The sequence below is a fragment of the Sphaeramia orbicularis genome, chromosome 1, assembly GCF_902148855.1.
Source record: "Sphaeramia orbicularis chromosome 1, fSphaOr1.1, whole genome shotgun sequence".
Classification (NCBI taxonomy): domain Eukaryota; kingdom Metazoa; phylum Chordata; class Actinopteri; order Kurtiformes; family Apogonidae; genus Sphaeramia; species Sphaeramia orbicularis.
Window position 1 is genome coordinate 23,714,888 of NC_043957.1, and position 26,287 is coordinate 23,741,174.

At 37.3% G+C, this 26,287-nt stretch overlaps 3 protein-coding genes and 1 long non-coding RNA gene across 4 annotated transcripts in view; 3 read left to right on the forward strand and 1 right to left on the reverse strand.

Annotated features, from left to right (window-relative positions):
* On the reverse strand, positions 1-6,196 carry fgg (fibrinogen gamma chain). The gene is made up of 9 exons (XM_030131060.1): positions 6,058-6,196; positions 5,918-5,965; positions 5,643-5,832; positions 4,978-5,062; positions 4,552-4,682; positions 2,108-2,241; positions 1,739-1,926; positions 1,327-1,604; positions 1-429 (listed from the first exon to the last, which is right to left on the reverse strand). The coding sequence occupies exons 1-9, from the start codon at positions 6,115-6,117 to the stop codon at positions 245-247; spliced, it is 1,299 nt and encodes a 432-aa protein (XP_029986920.1). The 5' UTR covers positions 6,118-6,196; the 3' UTR covers positions 1-244.
* The window catches only part of LOC115417278 (uncharacterized), a 25,489-nt gene continuing 2,889 nt past the window's right edge, over positions 3,688-26,287 (forward strand). Inside the window, exon 1 of the long non-coding RNA XR_003935102.1 lies at positions 3,688-3,793. This is a non-coding gene — a long non-coding RNA (uncharacterized LOC115417278). The remainder of the gene's footprint in view (positions 3,794-26,287) is intronic.
* lrata (lecithin retinol acyltransferase a) lies at positions 18,547-20,323 on the forward strand. The gene is made up of 2 exons (XM_030131186.1): positions 18,547-19,106; positions 19,835-20,323. Exons 1-2 carry the CDS (start codon positions 18,573-18,575, stop codon positions 19,985-19,987), a joined length of 687 nt encoding a protein of 228 aa, XP_029987046.1. The 5' UTR covers positions 18,547-18,572; the 3' UTR covers positions 19,988-20,323.
* LOC115417182 (lecithin retinol acyltransferase) lies at positions 20,965-25,673 on the forward strand. The gene is made up of 2 exons (XM_030131195.1): positions 20,965-21,455; positions 25,345-25,673. The coding sequence occupies exons 1-2, from the start codon at positions 20,970-20,972 to the stop codon at positions 25,498-25,500; spliced, it is 642 nt and encodes a 213-aa protein (XP_029987055.1). The 5' UTR covers positions 20,965-20,969; the 3' UTR covers positions 25,501-25,673.

The following is a 26,287-nucleotide window of genomic DNA, read 5'->3' on the forward strand; positions in this document are numbered from 1 at the left end:
AAGAGGAAAGACGAGATGACAAAAACACATTTGATACAGAAAATGACGATTTATTTAGTGCTCAAAACAACACTGAAGGAGACGCAAAATGTGAACATCAGTAACTCACTGTATCACATCAGCAAAACATGCACACATCATATGGAGACGCATCAGAAAGTCTTTTTTTTGGTTGTTTGAAGGCATATTGTGTTTTCATTTATGAGAACTTTCAGTGCTGTTGTGCTGAACACACATCTGCTTTTTAAGAAGCTCCAAGTCCGGCAAACTCTTTCATCCCGCCCTGTTGTCCGCCTGCTGTGAGACGACTGAGGGGGATGAGCTTCATGGTGGTTTCTTTCAAGGAGTACCAGCGGTTGTGCCATGTGACCCAAATGATGCCGTTGTCGAAGCCATATTCACCTGCATCCTTTTCTGTGTACCTGCCACCTGGATGGAGAGATAAAAGCCGTTAACATAGTCCAGGATAACACCATTTAAGGGTTATGGCTACATGTTTGAAGTGATGTTTAGGTTGTAAAACTCAAAAATCTTCGCTTTCTACTGAAGTCTGATGCATGTTTTTTGTCCTTGTAGTTCCTCAGTTAAAACCTGAAGTATATGGAACTTTGTGGTGGTAAGAGATGAGGCTGAGATACAGCAAATGTCTAATGCTGCACCAAGGGGACTGTGCAGTTTCCGATGTGCAATGTTTGTATTGTTTGTATTGTTAGGTCTATTACTTACGTACTTGTATTACTTGTATTGTACTTATTATTTATATATCGTTTTTATGACTACTATTTCTATTATCATGTTACTATACTTTTTATCCTGCGATCATTAAAATATATGCATATATATAGTGCATATGATAACATTATAACATAATTACAATATTTATTATTTTTTTTAATTATTACAATTTTATTGTTTAATATTTCTTCTAGTATTTTCTAATGTGCAATTGCCTGTTTTTTCTCCACTGTTTTTATAGTTATTGTTATTACTATTTTCTTCTTTTGTCTTGTACTATTTCTTATATGTGTACATTTGGTGTTGGTCTGCTACTGAACCTTAATTTCCTGAAGGTTCTGCCTAAGGGATCAATAAAGTTCTATCTATTGTAATGTAATCTAATGTAATCTAATGTAATATAATGCAATGCAATCTAATCTAATGTAATACAATGTAATGTAATGTAATCTCATCTACCGTAATCTAATCCAATGTAATGTAATGTGATGTAATGTGATCTAATCTAATCTAATCTAATCTAATCTAATCTAATCTAATCTAATCTAATCTAATCTAAATCTAAAATTTTAAAAAGCCATTGACTCATACCCTGATAATATTTGCCGTTCAAATGTGCAGCGTGGCATCTGTTCATCCACCAGCCGGAGCCGTCCTGCTGAGCACAGTTGCCGTCATACTTGTCGTTGTCCTTGTCGTGCGTACTGAACTGCATGCCGTTGTGAGATGTGAAGAACCTGTCGCTGGGGTCGTCGCCAAAGTCAAAGCCAGCAAAAGCATCACCAGCGTCACCGCCGAGGTAGTATCCGTAGGTCAGACGGTAGTTGTCGGCCTCTGGTGTGAGTCTGAACATGGTGTAATCGGCATACCTATAGTGAAAGGAGGCCACGTACAGGTTTTAGATGGTTTTCAATCCACAGTAACCTCTGATGTGTACCTTCATCATCAAGGTCATGTTTACTTTTGGTCAGCTGTTACATAAGCTGTTATCATATCTGTGTACCTTCTGTTACCATCCCAGTCAACAAGTTCTATCCTCAGGACAGTTGGGATTCCTGATAAACTCGCAGTCAACAAATGGATCTTCTCGTTGCCAAGCCAGAACTCTGTGGTGTCATCTGGGGAGAGATAACCAAAGCCATTCTTGTACTGGATCCAGTCCTTGTTGAAATCCACACTGCCATCACGTCTCTAAACAAACAATAAGAGACAGCATTAATAAAGAAAGCACATGTATAGAGTAAATGAATGAGTTCAACCAAAGTTGTAAAGCTGTATTATTTAATTCTAATTTAATTCATTTCTGTATTAGCTGTATTTCTCTCAGAAGATAATATAAAGAATGTATTTGTGTGTTTCTGGTGACTCTTACTCTCTGTATGACTGTGAAACCACGGCCAAATTCATCAATCTCACAGTAGACCAGGAACTGCTCTGGGGATGTTGCTGGTTTGACAAAGTAAAGACCACTGGTGGTGGCACCTTTGTTGGCAATATCCTGGCAGTCTGATAACACAAAAGAGGAAAAGAAACCTTAAAGTAAACAGTCATTTACATCAGGGTTATTATAGTTAAAGGCTCAGTTGTGTTTGTGTGCTTTTACACAAGGTCAGTGTTGGAGGATGGTTGATATTTTTAATATCACTGGCCTCTGAGTAAAAAAAAAAAAAAAGAAAGAAAGTTCAAATGCTCGTTACCTGTAGTTTCCAAGATACAGTCTTGGGTCAACTTGTGAAAATGTGAGAATTAATGATAGAATGGGTTTTATTCCATATGAATGTTTGAATCAGATCTACAGATCTACTTCAAGACCCTGTCTGTACATTACCATACCATTATAGGTTCTTTCAGTGGAAGACTTACAAATCTATTGTATAAATGAACATAAACCAGTATATGTGTGTAATAAGACTTTATCATATACAGGGTGGGGAAGCAAAATTTACAATGAACATTTAGTTGTTTTTTCTCAGCAGGCACTACGTCAATTGTTTTGAAACCAAACATATATTGATGTCATAATCATACCTAACACTATTATCCATACCTTTTCAGAAACTTTTGCCCATATGAGTAATCAGGAAAGCAAACGTCAAAGAGTGTGTGATTTGCTGAATGCACTCGTCACACCAAAGGAGATTTCAAAAATAGTTGGAGTGTCCATAAAGACTGTTTATAATGGAAAGAAGAGAATGACTATGAGCAAAACTATTACGAGAAAGTCTGGAAGATACTATTAGAGAAGAACGGGAGAAGTTGTCACCCGAATATTTGAGGAACACTTGCGCAAGTTTCAGGAAGTGTGTGAAGGCAGTTATTGAGAAAGAAGGAGGACACAAAGAATAAAAACATTTTCTATTATGTAAATTTTCTTGTGGCAAATAAATTCTCATGACTTTCAATAAACTAATTGGTCATACACTGTCTTTCAATCCCTGCCTCAAAATATTGTAAATTTTGCTTCCCCACCCTGTACATTGAAAGCATCAACTAAGCAGCACTTTTGTCATTTGTTTTCCAATTTATCTTATTAAAGTATGTAAGATTTTTGCACATTTAATCTACTAGCGGCATTGTACCCGTAGTGCCACTGTATGATAGCGCCCTCCCGTGGTGCAACAGTGGCATTGAACCCGTATGGCCTCCAGTGCTGCAACATCAGGACATCGATCAGACACACACACGTCAGACACACACGCGCCGGACACAGAAACATCCATTATAGTAGGATGTGGGAGATAGTAAAAAAAAAACCAAAACCGTAGACCAGTGTATCAGCTAATGCCATTTCTAAGCTAAAGGTAGCATTATATAGTTTTGTGGCTTTACAGGAGGTGAACAGAGCAGAACTTTAGGGGGTTTTAAAAAAAACTAAGATTTTAGTCTAGAAAACTTTATATTGATGTTAACATGAATGTTGGAAACTGAAACCATAGATAGTCAACTCACAGCAATAGATTAGATTTCTGCAGCGCTTTTCAAGGCACCCAAAGCGTTATACATTATTGAGCCATTATTCATTCACTCTCAGATTCACACTCTGGTGGTGGTAAACTACGTTTGCCCTGGGGTGAAGTGTCATGCCCAGGACAAGGAGAGAGTGGGATTCGAATCCCCAACCCTTTGGTTATTAGATGAGCCCCTCTACCTACCCCTAAACAAACTGCACCAAACAAACTCCAACACAAACTTCATGTGAGTACATAGTACAGATATATAGTACAGATATATATCATGATACGTATTGTATTGTGTGATTCTTGCCATTCCACAGCTATAGTTTACACTAGCTGTGAAAAATACTTTAATCAACTGAAAAAAAACAACAACAACAACAAAAAACTGAATAACTGGTAAAATCAATTACTTTGTATAATATAGGACCTTTAAAAGCAATGTTTTTGTAAATAATTTCTTTTCTCTCTATAATTAAATAACTTTTTACCTTAGTATCTGAAAAACTAAAATTACCATTAAAACTAAGTTGAACTAAATTAAAAAAAAAAAAAAAAAAACTACTTTCCCACCTTAAGTAAACTGAAAGACTCATGAAAAACTGATGAAAATTTAAATACAATTGTTTGTTGTTTTAATTGTAATTATCACCAAGTGTCCAGATAATGCTCTACCAGAAATGAGGTCACATCCATTCCCATGAAATATTATGTTTACTGTGCAGCGATGCAGAATATTGATTTTTGGTTCTTAACTAAACACCGAACAAGGACAAATGTTGTTCAGATGAGACCAGATTGGGAAACAGCTTGTGAAACGCAACCGACCTGAGGGTCACAACTTTGTTCCAGTGTTGGTTACCTGTTCCCGTTGTTGGCTGGATTTCAACTTCGTCTTTACAGGGTTCAGAGCACTGCTGTGCCAGCTGAATCGAGAGTTGTTTAAGTTCTGTCATTCTCTGTTCATTTGAAGAAATTAAATTCTGAAGTTCCCTACAAACAGGGATACAAAGCAGGTTTAAGCAAGACAAAAAAACAAACAAACCTAAAGTAAAGACACTCAAAGACACGATACAAATGTATGACAGAAAGTAGGGACTGAAAAGAAATTCTAAGGCGTTTCTGTGTATTTCTAGGTATCAGGAGTGTGTGTCTGTGCTCAGTCCTGCGTGGGCGAACAGGCCGGTGTGCATTGACCTGAGAGTGTGGGCGGTGGATGAGCAAAGACAGATACGATGGGGATTACGACAGAGAGAAAAGTATCACTTCAGAGTAAATTGAGACTTACATTATTTGATCTTCCTGTGCAACGATGGTCCTTTCAAATCTGAGGACATCTTCCAGCATATCTGATGATTTTTTGTAGTAAGGGTCTGAAATAAAAAGTTAGTATTTACCCTGGTTATAATACTTTGAATTCAATAACAGTTTGTCTTAGATATATAGACCCATAAAAACCCAGCGCTACTTTTGTGGTAGTGAATTTTTCCCTCTATTTAACTTTTCTTAAATCATTTATCACCATTTATTACAATTATCCTTTGTATTTTTGCATTTTTTCAGTGAATATCAGGTGTTTTACCTTATGTAATTTACAGATCATGTAGATTTTCATAAAAGCTCAGACTAAAGTTGAAGGTTATTATATCAGAAACAGACTTTTTCAGCAAAGATATTAATAACTGTACATAAAAACATGTGTCTCCATCCACTGTCATTTGTCAAACTACACAGATTGGCTCTGTAGTGAGTGTTTCCACGTTCACTATGGAGCCTCTGAACGTCCAAGTCATATCTGATGACCATGAAAAGATGGCAAACTGTATTTTACACCAATTATTTACATGTATTGATGGGATTAATGGATCTGTCTTTTTTAAACATTTTACATCAGTAGAGGCTTTTGGTTGCCAGTGGCTGTTGGGTCTTTATGGGTTAAACATAGACTGGTACCTTGCCCAGCGCTCTTTTGCGCAGCTGTAGTTGTTGAGTCTTTCATATAGACCACTTTGTCTTCAGATTCCTGGGTCAAATTGGCGATTGTTTCCAGGTCATTTTCCATTCTGTCTAAATCGTTTTCCACTGATGGTATATACCTCAGCATGTAGTCAGCCACTCCGCATGTAGTTGGGCAGTACATGCCCTAAATACAAGGAGTGAAGAACATCAGTGATAGTTTCCTTCCTTAAATGCAGTCAACGTAGTATTAGTTACAACTATATACTTACAAAGCCATCATTTAGAGTGCATGATGCATGGTTGTCTCCTCTGGTTTGCTACACACACACAAAAAAACAGAAAATAATTTGGATTTTTGTGTTCAAGAAAACTTCACCGGTGCAGCTTTAAACTAACATAAATGACTTACTGCTGAGGCAAAGGAGAAAAGTAAGAGAAGTCCTGTTGTTGTGAGTAGAGACGGTGCCATGCTGCTCCGACCACCAGTTGTGGTTTTGTCTTCTTGGAGAATGAAAAGCGGCCGACCTCTGTGGAATATTTATCTGAACAAGGTCCTGGGTTCAGTCTTTGATAAGGGGTTCATATGTAAACATCCCACTCACTGTGTGAGGGCAAAGCTGTGACTCAGACATCTGACAAAAGCCATTTCCCAGATTTGATGAGTGTCCAAAATGGTAAATGAACCAGTTGCATATTGTTTGTTTACACATTATGAAATAGAATGAAAACAGCTTCTGAATAAAGGTGACTCAACAACTCACACCGTGCCCTTTGTTGTAAGAACATGATATCTTCTTTTTAGTTGGCTCTCAGTCAAACTCTAGTATTGAACCTGGATTGGGCACAGTGTTCGTTTTTCATGTGATGAAAATCAAAAACAAATGAGTCAATGCACACAGATGCAACGCCAAATCAGGAAAAATCAGGGCGCCATGTTAAATCAACATTAAAATGAAAACAGAGATTAGTAAAATATATAACACTGAATGCAATACAACAGAATGATCTTTTTGTTGTTGTTGCTGTTTTCAACGTCAACACTTGTTTTACGTTTGATTTTTGCAACACCATCCAAACAACTGTGACAGTAAAGCATCTACTCCATCCACTTTGGAATGTTGCAGTTACTTTCTGTCAAGTAATGGAATGTTTCTGGTGTAGGTTTGTCCCATAAGGTGTAAGTTTAAAGGGGGGTAAGAGTACAGGGTTTCCACCAGGACATCAGGTCTACTCGGGACATGCAGGGTCTGTATGGGTCAGTCCAACACCCAGACCCTTATCTTCTCCTGTGATGGCTGTTGTGAGGTAGCTGTAGTGACCCCCCTCACTAATCAGGTGTATGCCATCCACCTCACATCTATTTAGCTTAATCATTTAGTATTTACATTTAACCTTTCATTAATTTTATTGATTAATCTGAGTTACTGGTGATTTTCCTGTTACCTGTGGAGGGGGACACGCTGTCCTTTTTTTTTTTTTTTTTTTTTTTTTGGTGAGGTGAGGTGAAAAATGAAAGTGAAGTATTTTTCCTACTTCTGATGGCTGCCAGGACTTCCTTTTATTTGACTCAGGTGCTACGGCTCCCCGGCTAAAGTAAGAGAACCAGGTAATGCTTGTCCTAATGCATGTGTGCACAATGTGGGCTTGCACTGTCTTGTTGGACTAATTATGTGTGGCTGTGGAAAAATTGGCACCTTGCTCCATGTAGAGGCAAATCTTAATGTTTCTGTGGTTTCTTAATTCTTGTTTTTTACCTCTTCTAAAATAAATAGACGTCAAAGAATGTTTTTACGAGCTGGACAACATCGTCGCCACACGCAGCGATAAAATGACTGTGTTGCTCCGATGTCAATCTTTTTTATTGGCAAAGTCAAAGAGAACAATGGAACAAGTATTCTTCTAATAAATCATGCTCACATCGCAGGACTACACCCCCTTGTGTCCAAACATATATAAATCCTTATGGTTCCCTAAATCAGTGTTTCCCAACCAGTGTGCCGAGGCACATTAGTGTGCCATGAGAAATCATCAGGTGTGCGATTATGTAATTTCACCTGATTGGTAGTGTAAGAAAGTGACGTGATATAGATACGTACGACTGCACGCGCCAGTGATCCACTCTACAGCAACAGTTTCCCTTTGCAAAGTGAAAATGAAGGTGAACCAGCCCCAGTGCTGTGTGTTCTGTTGATAAACCCACCCACACTAGTGTTGCGCTGACCCGCAGATCGGATTGGGGTGGGGGGCATATACCTGTTATATGAATCTTCAATTCCCTCAAGAATATCAGTTTTGTGTTCAACTAAACAGGCCCAGGTTTCACACTGAGGAAGTAAATTGAGACTAGATTTGCATTATATTTCAATAAATAGACCTTTTGTGACATTTTTGTTAGATGGTGTGCCTTGTGATTTTTCTAAAGTAAAATATGTGCTGTGGCTCAAAAAGGTTGGGAAACACTGCCCTAATCAACCATGTAATATATTTGCTCCTGTTAAGCAAGCATACAAACACGAAGTAATACAAAATAAACACAATAATAGAATTATTGTAATCTTAATAAAATGGTGCTTACACTCCAAAATTTCTGTGTGCATTTCATCATTAATGGTGCATCACAGAAGAGACAGTGACCTTTGCCCTTTGCATTGAGTGAACCCCAGAATATCATAGACCTCTGTTTCTGTACTTGTTGCTGTTGACAGTCTGGTTAATCCTTTTCATCTTACGTCTCATGTAAATGGAGCACACAGCATCAATTTCTGATGAAAAACAAAAAACAAAACTTTGGGTCCTGATTGGTCTGATGTAATGGGACTAGTACAAAGGCTGAACCCAAATGCAAGACCAGAACACAGATGACCAATTGAGAGTGTTTATTAAACACAATCACAGTAGGAAAAACACAGCACAAAATAGTTAACACGTCTATGAAGGCGTGTGATACTGGACTCTTCGTCCGGGCTGTGAGCGGGGAATATGGATGGTCAGCACGGCCGAGCCGGAGGATTCCCGTCAACACCCCGACTAGGGCAAAACAGAGGATAGTCAAAAAACAAGCCAGGTCATACACAGGAGGGCAATTCAGGAGGCAACGGGACATGAGGGAAAGGCTACTCACGGTCAAGGTCCAGGCGAGGGTCAAAACACAAGGTAACACGTTGGAGGCTGAGGTAGTCAGGGAATAGGCAGAATCAGAAGTCGAAGTACGAACCAGGTCAGAACCAGACGAGCAGGCAGACAAGGAACAGGCAGAATCGGTGGTCGGAAGGCAAAACGGGTCAAAACGGGCAGACAGACTGACAGGTATCCAAAAACGCTGGTAAGTGAGCACACAAAGGTAGAACACAAACTGGCAAAGAAACAGGGGAAAACACAGGGTTTAAATACACAAGAGGGCGGGACGACAATTGGACACAGGTGGAGATAATCAGGGAGGAGTCAGGTAATCAGGAGCAGGTGAAACAATCAAGGAGGGGAAGTAAAGACACCAGACATGACACAAGAGGGAAACTTAACAAAATAAAACAGGAAATGACAGACAAAACAGAAAAGACAGACACAGTCTGGGAGCAGACATGACATCTGAGTCCACATTTGGTCCATCCCTTTCACCTCTGAGTCCAGAGAAGAGGTAAAACATATGGAAGCAATTTATATTAGGCTTTTTCCCTCTCAGTAATGTTTGAACTGGCCTTTGCGGATGTAATTCCATGTCACAGAGCTTGACAACGGCTTTCATCAGTAATCCTGACCCATGTGGTTTGATGAATTTTGATTCTTGACCCTTAAAGACCCACTGGTGACCAAAATCATCTATTGATCTAAAATATATAGTACCTGTTAATCCATTAATCCCATTAATACAAGTAAATAATTGGTGTAAAATACAGTTTGTCATCTTTTCGTGGTCATCAGATATGACCCATTTGGATGTTCAGAGGCGCCGTAGTTACCGTGGAAACACCATCATCTTCTACCACATTGATTCACCAGTAAAAGCCATGGAGTTGGATCAGTGACAGTGGTCGTAGACACTTGCTTTATGTTCAGTTAATTATATACATGGGGTCCCAAAAAATTTGATATATTTCATCACCTAATAATTTGTTACCTCCGCCAAGGAGGTTATGTGTTCATCAGATTTTGTCTGTTTGTTTGTTTGTCTGTCTGTTAGCAAGATAACTCAAAAAGTTATGGATGGATTTTCATGAAATTTTCAGGAAATGTTGATACTGGCACAAAGAGTAAATGATTACATTTTGGTGGTGATCTGGGGGGGCACAACTGATCTGCCTTGGCGGAGGTCTGCGCTCTCTGTGCTTTTCTAGTTTAAAATTAGTTTGCTCTTTTTGCTTAAAAAAGTGTCATCATTTTATTGTTCTGCTTTCAGGAATTGACCACTGCAACAGAAAAGGTGTTCTGTGTGTTGAAGTACACCCAAACTCAGTCAAATGTGAATGCGCAACGTGTATTTGTTAGAAAAATTCATAAACAAGCGCCAATAGGAAAGCAGATTTGGATGTGGCATTTGCAGAATAAAACAGTTTATGACCAAAATAAATCCTATTAAGTATCATTTCTCCTGACCACGTAGTCAATTCTTTTGGGACACCCTGTATTTTACTAATTATATATTTTTAAATATTGAAAAATACTTGATTTTCACTGGAAAAAGAGCAAAATACAGAGGATAATTTCATAATAAATGGTGACAAATCACTTAAGAAATCTTCATTATAGAGAAAAAAATCATTTGGGAACTACCACAGAAGTAGCACTGGGTTAATGCAGTGGTCCGATATCATGGTGTACAGTACATTCCTGAACCTTTTCGCTCAGTTCTGCACATTAAATAGTGAAAGATCCAAACTTGTTTCTACCTTTCTTCTATGAACATGGTTCAATTCAAAATATTTCAGTAACTTTCTCTCACATTCGTCGATTCTCCGTCTGTCTTTGCTCCTAAAGGATTAGACTTTACCCGGATACAGCTTTTGTACCAAATCATATTTACAAACACCTGCTTCATTAGTTTAACTTTTGACTTCAACTCTATGACTTATGAACCCTAAATTGCTCCCATTCTAACTATTTCTTGAATGTGTTGCAGCCTGTAACTTAGTGGTAGGTTCATATCTATAAACCAAAGTTGGCCAGCTCATACTGTCTATTGGCTACTTTGTGTGTTTCTGTTCTTGTTTTTTTCTTGCTGGATTAGCTGCAAGAACAATACTAAGATGACCTTTGTTGAGTACACTAGTAGCTTAAACCACCAATGGAACACTAACCTCAATGAACCAGACTTAGGTACGTTATGAACAGTGAACATCAATGACTGTATGGTGATTTAGAGCACAAAGTGATGCAGCGAATTAAAGAAATGTCAATATGCTACGTTTGCAGCACTGCAGATGCAATAATGAATGGATATAACAACAGAACTAACAGAATCAAATCAGTGTGACAATAATAAACACAACGTACTTAATAATAAAATATAATAAAAATAAAATATAATAATAAAATATAAATAATTATAAACACACCACTTAATAATACCCCTCGGGCAAATATTGTGTAAGATTCTGTTGAAAGTTACTGCCCTATAATTTAAATTGGAGCGTCTTTGTGTAAAAGTTAGTACGTACATATTTATATTTGAAAGTACTCAGATATTATAACTGCACAAGAACATTGGACCTTGAAGAAGTAGGTCAAGGTCATCTGTTTTCAATAGGCTTCTGCTCCATGCCAAGATGCCTTAACAGAATAAATTTGGTGCAGATATCTCAATGCATTCTTCAGATAATGCGATTATGTTGTTGAATGGACAGACAGACAGACAGACAGACAGACAGACAGACAGACAGACAGACAGACAGAAATACAAAACGATTACAATACCCCTTCGGCCAGAAGTTGGCTGTGAGGTAAAAACTACAACTTCCATGAAAAGTTTTAGCCATTGTGTGGATTATTTTTTCTTCTTCTTCTTTTTTTTTTTTTTACATAGTTTAGTCACTTTTCCTCAAGAATTTGCATCCATTGATTATCCCTTGATTTTTTCCAAGAAAGTCAAAGCAGCTTTTTCACACAAGTCTAAGAGGATGTGCAGCTCAGCTATCGTAACTGAATAAAAGACAGTTATCATCAGCAGAATGAGAAACAAACAGAAATCCTCTGTGTTCTCCATTGAGGCAAGTGCATCTAAAGTGAACAACAACTTTTTTGAACATTTAAATAGAGTGGAATAATGAACGAGAGCATGCGTGTTGTTTGCAATTTTAAGTATTTTGTGAGTAGATGAGTAATTAGCTCCACATAATCCATCTGGAATAATCTTATTAGGAATGCTATGTTAATCTGTTTGAGTTCTGTGAGTTCTTCGGGTTTTCTTGTCAAATTAATAAGCATCTATAGTCTTACACACAAGCCTCAGTTTCAGTCTAAGAAACATTCACAATTAGAATGTTTGTTTGTGTTTTAGCTTCTGTTCCAGGTATTTCTTTACTGACTATGGTGCAGATTGGCTGAATTTACACCATTAATGAGGTATGTTGTTCATGATACAGAAGAATCACAAAATGAAAATGACTTCATTTTTACTAATGCCTTCTGCATGTCTGAAATTCTAGATACATTATTGAATATTTTGTCTTATAATTTAGATATAACAGATATATAATTACAGACTGGTCTGGACCAGCTCTGAATGTAAAGTTTCATGAGATAATGTTTGTTATGATTTGGCGTTATATAAATGAAATTATATGATGAATTTGATGATAATTTCAGACATATTAAATATTACTACACCGCTGGTACCTGCAAGAACAAGTACCTTTGTAGAATCTGGTTCCAGTCATCTTTATTCAGCCTGTGCAGGTATTTATATGCATAAATTCCAGGTTTTAATTGTGGTAGAGGAGGCATCTGTTTGTTTATGATCAGTCTTCTTATTAATGTCTTTCTCCATAACCATTTTTCAGAGCAAAATTTTTAAATACACATTTAATATGTTTATAGAAATGCTCCTACTGCATGGTATCAGTACATCTACGAAAAGAAAAGATCTCATGACTATAAAGACTGACTTTGGGTCAAACATACAGGGTGGGGAAGCAAAATTTGCAATATTTTGAGGCAGGGATTGAAAGACAGTGTATGACCAATTAGTTTATTGAAAGTCATGAGAATTTATTTGCCACAAGAAAATTTACGTAATAGAAAATGTTTTTATTCTATGTGTCCTCCTTCTTTCTCAATAACTGCCTTCACACGCTTCCTGAAACTTGCACAAGTGTTCCTCAAATATTCGGGTGACAACTTCTCCCGTTCTTCTTTAATTGTATCTTCCAGACTTTCTCGTAATACTTTTGCTCATAGTCATTCTCTTCTTTCCATTATAAACAGTCTTATGGACACTCCAACTATTTTTGAAATCTCCTTTGGTGTGACGAGTGCATTCAGCAAATCACACACTCTTTGATGTTTGCTTTCCTGATTACTCATATGGGCAAAAGTTTCTGAAAAGGTATGGATAATAGTGTTAGGTATGATTATGACATCAATGTATGTTTGGTTTCAAAACAATTGACGAAGTGCCTGCTGAGAAAAAACAACTAAATGTTCATTGTAAATTTTGCTTCCCCACCCTGTATACTGTACAAAACACCAAATTATAAATATTGATGAGCTGTTGCATTTAATGTTATTATAGTGTACAGCAGTGTGGACAGATTTCCATTATTTCACATTTTTAGGTCAGAAAATATCACCTTTCAATGCTTCATCTGGTCACATGTGCTCTGTTTTCATTCAGCAATGAATAGAAACACACTTTTTTCTTAATAAGAAATCCACATTGAGGCAGGGATGTTTGCCTGTTTGATTGCTTTATTATTTCTTTTCATCTGTAAGCACCAAAGACAATGAGCCAATAAAAGCAGAGTCTGAACTAATGACTCTCTTCTGGGAGCAAATCTTGTAGCAGAAAGAGATAAGTCACAATACTGTAAAACATGATTGGATGTTGTGAATTTCACTAGTCTTTTGTTATTTTCCATTACCATGCATAAGTACATTAAAATACATTCTTTAAATATGCCCTCATCTACTTTTACTATTTTGTAGCTGTTTATTTAACTGTGCTGCTCATAAATGATTAAAAAGGGCGCTTTCCTTCTTCACTATGGAGTTAAAATGACTACACATTGGATTTTTTCACTCAGTAATCTGCAGGATGTATTGTGTTAAATAGATGTAGCTGCTGATAATTTGCCAGCGTGCTCACAGCTCACACCTCTTTTATTACATCAAAACAAACAGTACAGATTAATGTGACAGAATATAGTTTAATAAGCTTCATCTGTGGGCCTTCTGTTGACATCAGATAATAAATCTTACCTTAACCACCTCTGTGTGACCTGGTTTTATTATGTGGAAAAAAACAGGCCCAAGACGGATCTAAAGCCTCTCTGACCCAGGAATGAACTGCCAGGCCCATGAACCTAAACAGTGCTGAACTTTTGCTGAACTGCCCTCTTTGTGTAGAAACACCAGATGGAAAGTGTCTCTTTCTCTCTCTAAGTGCCATGAAGACATGGGCACTCTCTCTCAACTATGTGTCCTGGATGTTAAGATGTGTTTTGACCGAAGTATTCAGAACCTGACGCTGGGCCAACATCCTTACACAGTCGGTACAGAATGAAAAACACCAGAGAAGCTGAGAACAACTGGTGGTTTTCTTAATCAAAGGTGATCTTTTTGATTGACTGTGATTTTGCTGAATTACTGAGTTTACCCCCGAACATTCGAATACTTTACAAATGCTTCCGTCACCAAGCAAGAGGTTTAAAAGCTGTTGAACAAAGTCAGTATAGTTCACAGGTGGCCTGACCAGGAATTAAATTTAAAGACCTTGGTTGGGTCCCCAATCGGCCACAACTCTGAGTCTGGAGCTCTTTGACCATGGTGTAAATCTCCCTCAGGACAGAGGGCAAAGGTTTGTTATAATGCCACCTCTGGGTTCACCCTGCGGTCACAGACGGTAAGTCGACTCAGCTGAACATGGTGTGATCCAAAGTAAAACATGCAGCGTGTTTGACATTTTATTGTCTGCACGATATGAACGACCCCTGATGTCCTCAAAGAAAAAACGTCTCATATGATGCGTTCTCCGGCTGCTGACATCTACATGTTTAATGGGATTTAAATATTGTCGACATGTCCTTCTTTATGTGGATGGATTTATGGTTCTTTACTTTCCTCTCATGTTGACTTGTCATGTCTTTAAACACTGATTCAGAGCCATTTGAGGTCATCTACAATTCATGTTCTACAATGATCCATTACTGAACTTTTATGTTACTTTTATTGCCTCTCAGTTCCATCTGTTGACTCATTGTCTACTGTGCTAGTTATTACTTGACTTGATTTATGCTGTCCTTGTTTGGTTTTCTATGCAGTATAAAATTTCTCCAAAGATCAAGTGTCAAGTTCAATTTAAAATTTAATCAGACACATACTATTAGCATAAATTTAACATTCCATCATTGTTGCATTGGAGGTGTTAGACGCATGGTTTGATATTTGGATTTTTTGTTGACTATAGCATTTATAACAATATTTTGTTCTAACAATTGACATATGAGTTTATTTGGAAGCAAAGCCTTATGATTCAGACCAGTGTTTTGTCTTGGATTACAAATTATATTACAGGTTTTTTTCAAAAGATTTGTGTTTGCATGCGTTATACATTTGCATGATGCAAAGGGATAAAAAAGAACAATAGATAGATAGCTAGATAGATAGATAGATAGATAGATAGATAGATAGATAGATAGATAGATAGATAGATAGATAGATAGATAGATAGATAGATAGATAGATAGATAGATAGATAGATAGATAGATAGATAGATAGACATTAATATAAGTGTGGAAATGCTGAACGTTGTCTAGGGGTATATGATGATGTTTTATGTGTCTTTTATACTTCCAGTAACACTTTTCTGTGCTGCTTTTTCAGATATTTATGCTGTCAGGGTTTTTCTTTCATATTTTCAGTTTTTATACTCTCTTATATACATTATTTATACTTTTATGGCACCTAAAGATGATTGCACTTTCAATTTTGTTGTACATGTACAATGACAATGAAGACATTCTCTTCTCTTCTCTTCTCTTCTCTTCTCTTCTATAAAGGCTGTTATCATGGATGTACACAAAGTAGCAAAGAGGGATATGCATTCATGTCAATAATGTGATACATTTCTTCACATTGTTGCATTGTGTCTGGTTTAAAACTTGAAGATTTGTTCGTACTTGAAAATTAAAATAAAATATGCCAGGAAATGGACTTTTGTGGAAGTTAGTTAAGGCTTTTACCTCTGAGACATTATTCCAGGTAAACATGCTGCTGTGAATTTGTGTCTGTAGCAGTGTCATAAAATCTGCTGTGAGTATGTGCTCGTGTTCCTTTTCTTCAGTCGTTTTGGTTTACTGTGTGTGTTCAGTGTCAAAACGCGGAGGAATTGAGGTTTGACAGGTTTTTACTAAATAAGGCGCTCAGAATGTACATCAATAAGAGATGTAGGTTGTAGAATGTGAAATGTACCACACTGAATAACAAATATTTGAATTTTGGCCCAGTAGATTTTGTTTTATGGCTTCTTTAATAATGTAAAGTGCTTTGAGTGCCCCAAAAAGCACTATAGAAATCTAATACATTATTTTTATTATTATTATTTTTTATTTATTTTTTTTTCCTTTTTTCTAAATCAGTCCAGCTGCTTTTTGGCACCTGGTTGAACTCCAAAAAGCAAATATGTGGTCAAAACTCTGTAAAAACACATTAAAAAAAAAAAAAAAAAAAAAAAAAGGAAAATCACCACAACACTGCAAACAGCAGTAAAAACAAAACATAATGGTCAAGTTTTTGCACACAAACAGATGGACAAATGGATGGACAGACAGACAGATGATGAACTGATGACAATACTGTTCAGCTGTAGTAAATAACTTATCCATACTTTCACATGCTATGCAAATGGAAATAATAATGCATAATGGAACTTTGCAAGGAGCTGAAAGCTAAGGTTGGCTCAGTGCAACACAGACTCCAACACAATCATGTATATGTAAACTGACATTTTGTTGATAAAGCCTTAAAAAATGTATAGTTTAGAAGTTTGTAAATAAGCCTAAGATGACTCCTGATAAAATATAAAATATATCTTCAGTGAATAGAATAAGTGTTAATGTAATATGTCATTAATTTATTAAAGTATTATGTCCATGAGAACATCCAGTTCAAAGAGTGAGAAAAGAATATGGCCCCTGCTGCTGCTTATAATTTATGATATAATATATTGCCATTTTTCCAGGTTATAAGTTCATGGGTTGAGCTGGTGTTCAACCAAGTCATTAATCACACACACTTCCTCAAAAGTAGGGTACGCTTTTTGGGTCAAACTGGGTTTCTCATGGTATCAGACAGCAGCTGTACTATGTTAAATGCCAGTAATCATTTATGTCTTTTACAAGGATTTTACAGAATCTGGGTCAGCAAATGCACCAGAACTAATGATTCCAAGACACAGCAGGTTCAAAAAGGCTGAAACATTTCTCGGCAAAGTCTTTTCTGGGTTAAAAGATGTGCATGTATCCGAAACCCACAGGATTAAGGTAATCTGGTCCAAGGAATGTTTTATCGCATCATAAATCTCCTCTGAGAAAGCACAACTATCAAGACTGGTACTGGATGATGACTGGACAGATCCACTGGGAGTAGACAACCGAGTCCTCTGAAGATGATTAGTCCAATTAGAGTTTCATTAGAACAGGGCAATAAACAAACACTGAAAAGTTGGAAAAACAGAGAAATAGGTTAATCTGTTATAGAAGTAAAATCTAACCTCTAAAATCACAAAATTCAACACTTAAACCTTTAAGTAAACAATGAAACTTTAACTAAACTGTCTTGAAGACACATATCAATAAATAATTCATCTCACTTATAAATATTTGTTTTTTCTTTTCCTTAAAAAACATTTTATTTTGAAATGTATCATGCAATATGTTTCATGTAAAGCATTTTTATTACTCTACTATATAAATTAATGACATTAACCATAATTTGGGGGTTATTTTCAACCAAAACACAAAAAGTTTCATTATGGTGTTTTATACACCTGTGATTTTTACAATAATTATCTGTAACTTTCTGTTCTGGTGCTTGATATTTGTCATGTGACTAAAGAATATATTTCCACGTGGTTTCTTCAACTTTCACTAAGTCTTAAGTCTAAAGATACAATGGTCTGATATTTCTTTGTGATACTGTCAGTTTGAAATGCCTGGACATTTGGGATCCTGATCATATTAACCTGGTACCAGCCTGACAAACAGAGGAAATGTGATCCTGATTGTTCACGGATTCACTGTGTCTAAATCGTGCTTCAGGATTAAACTTTATGACATTTGCGTCATGCTACTCTAAACCTGCTTCTTAACCTCCTAAGACCCAGGAAATGTCAGCAAAGTAAAAGCTTTTTTTTTTTTTTTTAATTATTATTAAATAAGTGCCGACATTGGAAACATCATGATGCAACAGTTTTTTCAGATGCAGTTTTTAAATTTTTTACGGAATGTCCTTTGTGGTGGACAATTTTCTTTTCTTTCTTTCTTTTTTTTGTGTAAAGTTGTGAACCTCTTGTCCACAAATGTGTCCAGAAAACCCGGAGCTGGGTCTTAGGAGTCTACAGAGTCCACTCTGACGGAGGTAAACACCACAGGGAAAATGCGCACGTGCGCACATGGCCAATCATGTCTCTGGACTTTCCTCTGAGCCTTCTCTCCTCCTCGTGCCACTCACGATAAAAAGCTCACTTCACTAAACTTTTCTGGAAAACTTTCACGATGCTGCAGCTCCTGACATTCCTGGTGGAGAAGCTGTCCCTCTTCTCCAGCTTCAAACTCTTTGAGTCCAGTTATTCTGCAGATGAGGACCGGGAGCGCGCCCCGCACCGCGGACCCCCGCCGCCCCTCCGGAGGGGAGACCTGCTGGAGGTCCCCAGGACCATCTTTACCCACTTCGGCATCTATTTAGGAGACAATAAAGTGGCTCACCTGATCCCTGATATCCTGCCCGTGTTGACAGCTGACCAGAAGCTCATCGCTTCTGTCATCACCAACAAGAGGCTGATCCTCGGCTGCATGTACAAGTGCGCCACGGTGCGCGTGGACACCCTGGAGGACTTTGCATATGGCTCCAGTATTCTGGTGAACCGGATGGACAACATGATGAAGACGCAGGCCTTTCCAAATGAAGATGTCGCCAAAAGAGCAGAAAAACTGATCGGATCGATCCCGTACAGTCTGCTGTGGAATAACTGTGAACACTTTGTGACTTTCTGCAGATATGGGTCTGCAGCCAGCCGGCAGACAGAGAAGGTAGCCTTCCTTTGAATCACTGCAAGAATTCACTCTGATCCAAATGGAACTAGTGTGACATGTTTTGGTCAGTCTGTCTGTATAGTGCACACTGCATTATAGGCTACAGTCTATAAACACAGGGCAACAGTTCAACAGAAAAGGATGCTGTGGCAAAAACCCACTAATCAAAGTTTGTAGACAGTTTATCTGCTGTCAGATCTTCCTCCATTGCCCTTAAACTGAAAATAAAATGTTATAGCCCACTGATGAGCTCGTCCTACATCCACGTTGTGTATTAGGGAGGCATTTTAATTAAACATGACATTATTCAGAGTTAAAGTATGTGACTCCATAAGTTACTGATTAAAAGGCCTGTGTGTGTGTGTGTGTGTGTGTGTGTGTGTGTGTGTGTGTGTGTGTGTGTGTGTGTGTGTGTTATATGCTGAATTGAGTGACATGAGGACACACTAGTTAAGGTTTTCCCTTTAGGTACCATAAACATATATGATTGTTTCTGTTGTTGACTGAGTTGCAAAGGTTATCAAAGCCAACTGACACCCACTGAACTTGATCTTTGGCGCCCCTGATATTAAGTTTAACACAGACCCCAAGCAGAACCCTGTTGCCATAGTTACCTTCACTTTCTCCTCCTCTTAACTGACTGGAGGTGGCAGGCCTTTTGGTGTCATTATAAATAATATTAACCACAGGCAGTTGATGTTGTGAATGTTTTCTCTCCTCTGTAGTTCTGTGAGTGTCTAAAATCCATCATCCGGGACCAGCGGAGCGTCATCGTGTCAGGCCTGCTTGGAATCATCTCAATCGTCTGCTTCGGTATGGCACCTTCAACTACATTACCCACAATTCTCATCCCCTTCACGTTGTGGATGGCCGGGTAAAGGAGCTGGGAGGATGAAAACTACAAATGAACTGAACTGTTACTTGAGTGTGTTGGCGTGGACTCCATGGCTTGTGTTTTATGAAAATGTTGTGTTTTATTTCTGAATAATGCATTATAACTCTTCTATGGCTCACATCATTAATCATAGAAATGCATTAATTATTTGCGAGGAGAATAACATTTTGGTTCTAACCTATCACATTATACAATATAATGTTATAGTGACTTTAACAATGTGTCGACCTTTTTGATTTATGTAAAATGGGTTTATTAAGATACTAAAATGATGTAAAGTTGTAAATATGACAAATGTTTAATAAAGGTTTTATTTTTATTTGTGCTATGTATTGTCGTGACTTTGCATTCACTTTTGTTTACGTGTAAATTAGCTTTAATGTGAGTGACTACACATAAAGCATTGGATTATTTAAACACATTCTGTGGCAATGACCCAGAGTTTATATTAAGGTGCAACAGCACTACAAAAATTAGAGCATTAACCATTCTAATTCTATCAAAGCAGTGTTATTTCATCTTTATTTCATTAATTTATGATTGCTTCAGTTCACATGTGGAAATTTGTAAATTACATGTGTATCAACATTAATAAACAGACCATAAACTGCTGAATAATGGTGAAACAGTGTAAACAATATCTTGCCAATCATCCACAAGCGTTACAGATTAACAATAGCTCCTTGTTGGCTGTGTTGGCTCCAAATCTGTGACCTTTTAAATGAGGATTTCAGTTGCGAGTCAGCCTTCTTAATGAGAACCTGCGACCTTAATACACTGTAAACAAGGTTGGAGTTTGGAAATCCAACCACACAGCAAAGGCCGATTAGAAAAAGCTCCTTTATTTGTGTCAAAATCAGACTAAAAACTTTGTCCAATAGTTAATCCCTCTGACCTGTGTAGCCCCTCCCACTCAGCACGTATAAAACACTCAGGTGTAACACACTTGGCTTCACACTGCCACCATGTTCCTTTACCAGCTTTTCAACTTCTTCTTCGCCGCCTCCCAAAAAGAGGAGAAATCTAAGTATGACCTGTCCCTTTACAAGCGTGGTGACCTGTTGGAGGTCCCCAGGACGTTATTCACCCATTTTGGTATTTACTTAGGTGACAATCGGGTGGCACATCTTATCCCGGACATCCTGCCTGTGATTACAAAGAACAAATCCAAAATTGCCAAGATGGTGACCAATAATCGGCTGCTGTTAGGGGTAATCACTAAGGTGGCCAGCGTCAGAGTGGACTCAGTGGCAGATTTTGCCTATGGCTCAGATATTTTAATCAACCACATGGACAAAGTGTGTAGCCAGCCGCCTCTGGACGGGGATGAGGTGGCACGAAGGGCAGAGAAACTCCTGGGGAAGGTCACCTACAGCCTGCTGTGGTACAACTGTGAACACTATGTCATGTACTGCAGATACGGTATGGCCATCAGCTACCAGACCTACCAGGTAAAGTATCTGGAAAGATGAAGGAAGACTCTATTTTTTTTTTTTCATTATTGTTATTGCTATTTTTTGATCTTCATTCAACAAATCAGTGACTTTAAAAGACTAGACACAAAACAAAACATACACGACAGCTCTTACATGAGAAATAAAAACACAACAACATAGCTTAATACAGAAGGTGGTGGGTCAGACTTACAATGTACACATTTAAGAGTATTATTTAAGTGCACAACAATCCTTTTAATAGGGTAGAAGAGAGGTGTGGTCTGATATAGTCCAAAAATGGGCGCCACACTGTAGAATCAGAATCAGAATCAGCTTTATTGGCCAAGTACGTGAACGCATACATGGAATTTGGCTTCAGTTTTTACATTGCTCACAACATTCAGTTTCGACATGAACCCAGACAACATGTGGACGTAGTGATAATATAGACAAACATTCGACTAGAGACAAGGACAATAATGGGTTGAGATTTACAGTGGATTTATAATGCAATATGTACGGAGTGCAAATTGGACTTTTTATACAGTGAGTGGATGTGTGGATCCGGTCTATTAAAACTGAACTGATCTACACTGTCATATATAATATTGGTAAGATATTCTAGGGGGATCAGTTCAAAAATTATTTTATGCCAACCACAGATAGAAGGAATCCTGTCACTGACAAACTGCAAAAGAATATTTTTCCTTGCTAAAAATGTTCGGATATTATACAGTCTTTTGTCGGCTGCTGTTTTCACATATTTACTTGGAAGACCCAGGATCAGGGACATGGGGTCCATTTCTATATCAGTATGAAAATGAAGACTCTTTTAATCCAGCTCTTATTTAAGTGTTGTTTAAAAATGGTGACTTCGCTCCATTGTCTCTGTGAATCTTCTTAGAATTACAGGTTTATGTGAGTTGACGTTTTATAAGATTTTCGTATGCTTGTGTGAAGTCTGGTGCAAATACACTTTTCACACAGTAACTTCTGGATTATGACACTAGGAGGCACACTTTAGCACTAAAGGCTAAATCATGAAGTCATAATCATCAACACATCAGCATTTACACATGCTCCTTTTGTGTTGGAGGCTGTTTAATGCTGCTTATCACTTATACCCACATCCATAACAGCCTGATCTCCACAGAGAAAAGGTTATTTTTTTCCATGAAAATCCTAATGCTCACTTATGAGTTCTTCTGTGTGCGTCTTCTGCTTTTCTGCAGATGCAACAGTGTGCCACATCAGCTGCTGACTGACTCCCAGTACAACACAAACTGTCACAAGCTTCACGAAACTAAAGAATGATCTCACACATTGAACCTTTAAAACTCTCAAAGACCTAAACAGCCACTGCAGACCAAAAGCATCTATTGATCTAAAATGTTTCATATATTTTAAACCATTAATTCGTTTAACCCTTTAAACCCTAAGCCTAAATAGTCCGTCTGGCCTTTTTTTTCTTATTTTGATAATAAAATGGTTAGACAATGTGCTGTGAGTGAGTCCTTTTGTCCCATTTTTCTGGAGCACTTACAACTTTCAAAATGTAGCAGTAATTTACGATTTACTGCATGTTATAATTCTGCTAAAACAGCTAATTTTCCAGTGTCTAGTACAGACGTGAGTGAAATCACTGTAATGGCTCAATAAAACCTATAAAGTGCAATGTCTCAGGTTTCAGAAACCACTGAAATTTTTCCAACTGCACAAACAGTGAAGGAGTTACAGCCATCCAAAGTGCATATGCTCGGGATGTGTCAGGAATGACGCATTAGGTTTTAAGGAGTTAAACAGTACAGGTAAAATGCAGTTTCTCAGTTTTCCAGCAGTATCAGATATGACCCACTTGGATGAGACCAGTAAAACCCATGTAGTTTGATAAATAACAGTGGTTTTAAAGTTCATTTAATGATAATATTTAGCTGAAGAGGCCACTTTTTCTTCACTTTTCCCTGTTCTGATATAATAACCTTTGAATTTACTCTTCTGTAGTAAACATCTACATCGTCAGTGAATTAAATGCTGGAAATTAATTGCTTGTCACTGAAAAAATACTAAGAAAAATATAGTAAATGATTATAAATTACAAAGGAAAGGTTAAATGTAAAGAAAAGATTTAACTGAAAGTCACTACATAAAAGCTGTCTTACATTTATTTGGTAATCGCTACTTCCTTCAACCTTCCAGAAATTAGATCAGCATTGATACTACAATTACACATGCTCACACATTATGCATTACATAAATCTGAACTGTTTTCAAGCTTCATATTGTATCTGAAATGTGGAATTCATAGCTTTCTAATGCAATTTGAATGATGCTTGATGACACTACGGGCCTCTACACAGTCTTATAAGAATAGAAACCGAACCTTGCACCAACTCATTGTCTTGGAATATTTTTGGTGATTCATAGGAGTGTGCACATTGAGTAGGAAGCAAAACACAGCAAAGTGCATGTAAAAGTGTAAATACAATGGCAAAATGCTTTAGACATTATTTTAACTTTGAATAATTTTGTATAATTGACTAGGGGGTTGTTTATTCTCCGATGACATTTTACTTTTTTAACCCATAAAAACCCAGTGCTACTTTTGTGTCAGATCCCAAATAAATTTTTCTCTCTATTTAACCTTTCTTACGGGATTTAACACCGTTTATTATAATATTATCCTCTGTACTTTGGATTTTTTCCTGTAAAAATCAAGTTTTTTGCCATATTTAATTAGATGATCATGTAAATCTTCATAAAACCTCAGATTAAAATTGAGAGTTATTATATCAAAAACAGAAAAAACTGAAGAAAAAGTTACTTTTACAGTAAAATCTATCATTAATTGAACATAAAACCAAATGTCTCTATCCACTGTCATTGATCCAACTTCATGGGCTTAACTGGTGAATCAATGTTGTTGTTGTTCACTACGGAGCCTCTGAACATCCAAATGGGTCATATCTGATGACCATGAAAAGATGGCAAACTACATTTTACGCTAATCATTTACTTGTATTGATAGGATTAATGATTCAACAGTCAATTAACAATTTAGATCAGTAGATGGTTTTGGTCGATGGTGGATGTTTGGGTCTTTATGAGTTAAGATGCACAGACATCACTACTGTGCTGATGAATACTGATGTGTGTTATGAGACCTTTAGAGCTAAAGTGCGCCTTCTAGTGTCACAATAGAGAAATTACTAAGATGTAAATCACTGAGTTGAAGATATATTTGCAACTTTACATACACTTAGAATAATTAAATTCAGTCTAATTTAAGTCTCTGGTTCACCATAGACTTACTCAACAGCATCATGAATCATGTGATGCACAGTACTGTTTTAAGAAATAATCTTAGAATTCTCCAAAACACCTCAGGGGAAAAACAAACAAAACAGGAGTGTTTTAATGGTTAACAGCAGTAACATCCAGAGCTGTGTTTACTCCTGTTTACGTCTGAACTGCTGTCACATGGAAAAGACGTGCTTCGGTTTAAGGCTCGTTGCACGTGCATTTGCAATGCCGTCAGTTATTTCCACAGACTTGTTCAAAACAGATTATTGACAATGTTTGCGCAACACCCTGTGGAGGGTGGTGTTAATCTTAAAGTGCTTATGATGATGATGAAAAAAAAAAAACTGAGTAATTTCACAGTGACTGGTTTCATTAATGCAGAGTATCAATCTTTTGGGGATATTTAATTGCCGGGGTCTCTTGACTTTAATTATCTTTGTGTATTTATGAGCCAAGTGTAACATTTACTGTTAATTTATGCTGTAAGTACTATCATGCTGTCCTATCTTGAGTCAATGTGTAATATGTGATATTACTGCTAATGTACTTAATGTTTGATTTAGTTGCTCCATCATCACTGTCCAATTTTCCCTCTTTATTTCAGTTCTGCACAACGGTACGGAAGATAGTGTGCAGCAGGATGTGTGCCTATTTAACTGCCCTGTGTGGAACAGGAATCATGGTGTATCTGGGCTGTGTGATGCCTTGGACTGTGTCACTCACCGTGCTCATCTCCTTCACCATCTGGATGGCAGCGTAATGACCTCTGTCTGCTGAGAAAAACAAAGACTCTAATTTAACACACCGCTGGAAGCTGCAATGACCTCCTGTGCTTTAGCTGCTGAATGTGACTAAAAGCAATGGGACACATATATAACATGTTGTGAATATTTTGTATTTACTTAAGTTTTACATTTCTTTGCATTTATAAAAGACACAGCAGTTCCCTCATTTGCTCATGTGAGCGTGTGCTGTTTTTATGTTCACGTCGTCATCTAACTCTGCAATTGAACTTTTATATTTAGCAGGCTCTGACATCCAACATTAATCCCATTTAATAGTGACAGGTCATCGATTATAAATGGACTCTGACTCAGCACTGTGGTGGAAAACGCCTGAAGGCTAAGAGGAAGTTCAGACAGATTAAAACAAGTGATATGCATCATAGTGTAGGACAAGGCATTATGGTCTCGCTTTAAGGCTGGCTTGGACAAAGTGCAATATATTTCCTGATTTAATCCAGTATAATTTTGATAAACCATGAATGAATGAATGAATAAAGTTTTATTATTGTGTCCTGTGTAAGAATATGCCCAGCCCTTAGATGGCATTATAAGACACCAAAAATACAAACCAGCGACCAAATACCAGATAATGGGCACAGTAGATATAAACTAGACAATGTACTGACCTATGTAAACAAACACATATGCCGCTTTTTTCAGGCTTTACAAACAAATCATGCTAACTTATATACACTCCCCCCAAATTACCCAGTCCTCAAAGTCTGTTTTCTTCTGGGTTTTGGGTAAATCTCCCAGTTTCTA

Excerpts from the sequence above, each read along its gene's own strand:
- fgg (XM_030131060.1), bottom strand. The coding sequence starts at position 6,117 with ATGGCACCGTCTCTACTCACAACAACAGGACTTCTCTTACTTTTCTCC. Across the intron at positions 5,063-5,642 it reads GCAAAAGAGCGCTGGGCAAG|ACCCTTACTACAAAAAATCA; the intron begins GTACCAGTCTAT and ends TTTTTATTTCAG. Across the intron at positions 2,242-4,551 it reads CCAGCCAACAACGGGAACAG|ACTGCCAGGATATTGCCAAC; the intron begins GTAACCAACACT and ends TTGTGTTATCAG.
- LOC115417182 (XM_030131195.1), top strand. The coding sequence starts at position 20,970 with ATGTTCCTTTACCAGCTTTTCAACTTCTTCTTCGCCGCCTCCCAAAAA. Across the intron at positions 21,456-25,344 it reads TCAGCTACCAGACCTACCAG|TTCTGCACAACGGTACGGAA; the intron begins GTAAAGTATCTG and ends TCTTTATTTCAG.
- lrata (XM_030131186.1), top strand. The coding sequence starts at position 18,573 with ATGCTGCAGCTCCTGACATTCCTGGTGGAGAAGCTGTCCCTCTTCTCC. Across the intron at positions 19,107-19,834 it reads CCAGCCGGCAGACAGAGAAG|TTCTGTGAGTGTCTAAAATC; the intron begins GTAGCCTTCCTT and ends TCTCCTCTGTAG.